This window comes from Triticum urartu, chromosome 6A (genome assembly GCF_056163025.1).
Source record: "Triticum urartu cultivar PI428250 chromosome 6A, HENAU_Tu73, whole genome shotgun sequence".
In the NCBI taxonomy this organism is placed as follows: domain Eukaryota; kingdom Viridiplantae; phylum Streptophyta; class Magnoliopsida; order Poales; family Poaceae; genus Triticum; species Triticum urartu.
This window is the reverse complement of record NC_141878.1, coordinates 559,851,347-559,856,206: the sequence shown is the minus strand read 5'-3', so window position 1 is coordinate 559,856,206 and position 4,860 is coordinate 559,851,347. Positions and strand designations below refer to the sequence as shown.

Below are 4,860 nucleotides of genomic sequence, written 5' to 3'. Positions count from 1 at the left end.
ACATCAAATTTATATTTTTCACCGGCGAAACAATGCTGCTTCATTTTGCATGAAAATTGTCAAGCATGCTTGCGACACTAACACAACCACCGCAAAAAAATTCAGAATTTTTTCTAAAAAATTACTTTTTTCGCTTTACTGTTCACCTGGGAGCCAAAACGCCCCTCCCAGTTATCTGATAGTATTTGTGAAAAACTGTAGGAATTCAGAGAAAAAGCAAGAAATGAAGGAATACATGGGCACGAGCAGAGGATACGGTTGGAACGTCGATGCAAATCCAAGCTACAAGATCCTCGGCCCCACCCTGCCAGAAGCACTTAGAAATGCTTGCACCTTAAACAATCTCCTCCTGTCTCCTCCCCGCCACTTTTTCCAGCGGCACCTCCCTCCCTTCCTCGCGCACACCTTCGCCTTTCACCTCGCCCGCCTCTCCTCTGGTGAACCAAACTCCACTCGCCATCACAGCGACGTGCGTGCGCAGTGCCCCGGCGCGGCTAAACCTATAACTAACACCACCTCGACCCCCCGGCTACCTCAGCCCCAGCAGCCGAGGGAGACCGAGCAGAGACCGACCGGCCGACCGACCCATCGAACCCGCCCACCGGCATGAGAGCCTACTCGGCGGCACCGCCCGCGGCCGTCTCGCTGCCGTCGGCCGCGGCCCCACCGCTCACCCCCGACGCGGCGGCCGTGCTGTCCCGCGCCGCGGGCGACGCGTCCAGGCGCCGCCACGCGCACACCACGCCGCTCCACGCGGCAGCTGCGCTGCTCTCCGGCCCGGCGCCGCTCCTCCGCGACGCCTGCGTCGCCGGCCTCGCTTCGCCGCACCCGCTCCGGTGCCGCGCGCTCGACCTCTGCTTCGCGGTGGCCCTTGACCGTCTGCCCACCTCCACGGAGCACCACCACGGCGGCCATGTCGACGGCGCCGGGTTCCGCGGCGGCCCGCAGCCCCCGCCGCTCTCCAACGCGCTCTCCGCCGCGCTCAAGCGCGCGTACGCGCACCACCGCCGCATCGGCGGCAGCGCCGTCGAGCCCGCCGGCGGCGACGACCACCGCGTCGGCGTGCCGCACCTTGTGCTTGCCATCCTTGACGACCCGTCCGTGGCTCGCGTCATGCGCGAGGCCTCCTTCTCCAGCACCGCCGTCAAGGCGGCCATGCTCCGGTCCCTCTCCGACCCCGCAGCCCCTGACTCCGGCGTCTATGTCAGCGCCACCAGGTCGCTGCAGCACCGGCAGGCGCCGATCAACCGGGACGAGGAGGTGGCCAAGGTCGTGGACGTGCTGAAAAGGGCCAAGAAGCGCAACCCGGTGCTCGTCGGTGACACGGCGGACGTGGACGCCGTCGTGCAGGAGGTCGTCGCGATGATCCAACGCCAGCGCCTCGGCAATGCGCGGGTCATCGAATTCGGCAACCTGGCAGACATGGATAGGTCAGAGCTGGTCGCCAAGATCAGGGAGCTCGGCGAAGCGATCACATCGGAGCTACTGGCACCGGCGATGGTGTCACAGACCGCTGGTGTCGTGGTCAACCTCGGGAACCTCCAATGGCTCGTGGAGGAAAGATGCGCGGTCGCCTTCGGCGAGCCGCAGGAAACGAGGAGGGAGGTGGTGCTCGACACGGCGCGCGCCGCGGTGGCCGAGATGGCACGCGTGCTGGAGCACTCCGGCGGCGAAGGCGAGCGGCGCCGCGTCTGGGTGATCGGCACGGCGACGTGCGCCACGTATCTCAAGTGCCAGGTGTACCACCCGGCGCTGGAGAGCGAGTGGGACATCCAGGCGGTGCCCATCACGCCGAGACCACCGCAGCCGCCGTCGCTCGGGCTCTCTCCGAGGTTGTAGACAAATCTTTCTTGATTATGTCACGAATCCCACATGAGTATATGTGATTTTCTTTTGGCAAATCATGAGTGTGTGATTAACTGTCATATTGATGCCACAGTGCTGGAGTCAATCGAGGCATCCTGAGTAGCTCGGTGGAGGTGTTGTCGTCGGCGATGACCGGTGCAACGACGCACAGGCCGGCGCCGGGCATGTGCAACGCCTGCGTGGACGGCTACGAGCGGGAGCGCGCCGACATGCAGTGTGCTGATGCGGCGAGCTCCCTCAACCCCACCGAGAAGACCATGTCGCGGTGGCTGCAGATCGGGACGCCGGCCAGCGCACGGCCGCAGCCCATCGTTGGTTTTCAGGACAAGGCGCGGGACGCAGATGAGCTGTGGCGTCGGTGGCTGGACCGGTGCGCGCAGCTGCACTCCCACGGCCGGCCGCCGGCGGTTACGTGCTCCGAGTGGAACGGCGCGAGTGTTATCGGCAGCATGCATGCGACGCTGCCGGTCAGGCCATCGGCGCCGGCTAGAGGCACGGTGGTGGACACCGACCTCGCCCTGGGGACGCTGGTGCCTTCGATGACGCCGGCACCGGCATCAGCATCGGCATGGGACACGGACGAAAAGGTGCTCGCTAAACGGCTCACGGAGGCGGTGAGATGGCAACCGGAGGCTGCGGCTGCGGTGGCTGATACGATCGTGAAGGCCAGGTTCGGCGGCGGAAAGCGGCGACGAGTAGGGCCAAAGGCCGACACGTGGGTCCTCTTCGCCGGTGCCGACATGGTCGGGAAGAGGAGGATGGCCGAGGCGCTCTCCGTGGCGATCTTTGGCGCCGGCCCCGTCACTGTGCGCCTCGGCTGTGCAACAACCGGCGACGTCGACGGCGGGGAAGAATCCGTCGTGTCGTGCCGCGGAAGGACGGCGCTGGACCGCGTGGCTGAGACCGTACGAGCCAACCCGTTCCGCGTCGTGGTGCTCGATGACCTCGACCACACCGACGATGTCGTGCACGGTGCCATCGTGCACGCCGTCGAGTCCGGCCAGCTCACGGACTCACACGGCCGAGACGTCGCCCTCGGCAGCGCCATCTTCATCGTCATGTCAAGCTGGTCGTCGTCCGCGCCGGGTCAACCCACCGACTCGCCGTGGAACCTGGAGCTCCGTGTCCGGCGGCACACGACGCCGAAGCGGAGGCCCGAGCAGGAGCTCGACGGATACCGGCGCGTGAAACCACGCAAGCCGCTCCCGCTTGACCTGAACTTGTCCATGTGCGACGATCACATCGACGACGACGGCGAGGACAGCGGCGGCGAGGGCTCACGTAACTCGTCCAGCGACCTGACGGTGGAGCACGAGCAGGAGTACGCGCAACCGCCCTCGGCCGGCACGCGCTCGGCACAGTCCAATGTGCACGAGCTCATCCGAGCCGTCGACGGGACAGTGGTGTTCAGATCAGTCGACTTCGGGCCTCTCAAACGGAGCGTCTCCGACGTGGTATCGGCCAAGTTCGGCGACGCCGCCGGCAGTGGCGGGTGGTCCGTGCACATGGACGCCGGCGTGCTGGACAGGCTGGCCGGTGCCGCGTGGACGGCGGCAGGAGCGTCGACCGCCACGGCCACGTCGTTGGAGTCGTGGGCGGACGAGGTGCTGTGCCCTAGCATACGGCAGCTGAAGCGTAGCTTGAGCAGCAGCGACGTCGACGGTGCAACGACGGTGAGCTTGTCGGCCGTGGAAGGCATTGGCCGTCGAAGAATGGACGGCGATGTACTATTCCCGACGTCGGTGACGGTCGCCGTCGACGGAAATTGACGCGCGCAGTCCGGCGAGCACCTTGTTTTTTTGGTTTGGTCATTAATATGATCATGGTCGGTGTACATTAGTGCTTTGTAAATGCTCAGCATCGGAGATTAATTAGGCACGGGATTAGAAATTGTATGTTCACATTTCCGGTTTTATTTCAACTACATCGGCGCCAAAATGCTAAACTTACATAGGAAACCCTAGGGATTATTAGAGTTAGAAAAACATGGTTAAGGGGGAAGTTTTCTCCCTCAACTTTTCGATATTAGGTACTCAAGTGAAAACATCACGCACTTGCCATTGCCCTAGGAAGCTCTCTCAAGGATAAAAAATGCTAAACACACACACGGGGTTTGTTACATGACTATTGCAGGACTTTCCAATAAAATTTTGAAATATTTGGTTGGATTTCAGCTGAATTCTGGTGTATTTTCTTCATCTTGCCAAACTGAAACCTGAAACACTAAAATTTAATGGAACTCAATGATTTTGGCTATGGCCGAAATATTACTGAAACCAAAATTCAAAGCCATAGTACCTACCATAGGGCCTATGCCTAATGTTGAGGATATCGCTTATCGTTAACGTCTTGTTTACCCGAGGATTAGGGATTAATCAATTTTATTGGTCGACTATTAATCAACCATTTTTTGCAAATCCTAGTTTCCCAACATAAAATAAGCTATATTCAACATCAAAACAATATTGGGCAGAGGTGTTACCATGATTCCTAGCCTTTGAATCCTCGTATAGTGACAAATAAAATAGGACAACTGTACATATTGTGTAACAAGGTCCACAAAACGCAAATAAACATAGTTTTTATAAACATAGTGCTATGAATAGGCCCGATTTATTGGTAGATTCCCAATAAATTTGCTTGTCATAGCGATAAATCGGCCCAAACGATAAACGATGAAGATAAGGCATAATCTTATTGGTCACCCCAAGAGTAGCGATAAATCGCTGAATCGAAAGATTTTTTGAATAGTGCCTATATATGCCTAATGCATGTTGTTTATCAGATAACCAAATACAATAGAAAATAAAATGAGCAAAGGTGTTAACTCTTGATGTCCTATCTCTAATTCTGTGTCGAGCCAATGACCAAGGGGGCTCGCAATTCATTCATGATCTAAACGCTAGAATATCTGCCTTACTTATGGTATGTTTGTTTGTGCTCTGGATTTTGTAAAAAAAAAATAGCCGTGGAAAAGTTGCTTTGAGCTCATAA

At 58.4% G+C, this 4,860-nt stretch overlaps 1 protein-coding gene across 1 annotated transcript; it reads left to right on the top strand.

Annotated features, from left to right (window-relative positions):
• The first annotated feature begins 363 nt into the window (after positions 1–363).
• On the top strand, positions 364–3,815 carry LOC125515032 (protein SMAX1-like). The gene is made up of 2 exons (XM_048680442.2): positions 364–1,832; positions 1,940–3,815. The coding sequence occupies exons 1-2, from the start codon at positions 607–609 to the stop codon at positions 3,633–3,635; spliced, it is 2,922 nt and encodes a 973-aa protein (XP_048536399.2). The 5' UTR covers positions 364–606; the 3' UTR covers positions 3,636–3,815.
• Positions 3,816–4,860: the final 1,045 nt, after the last annotated feature.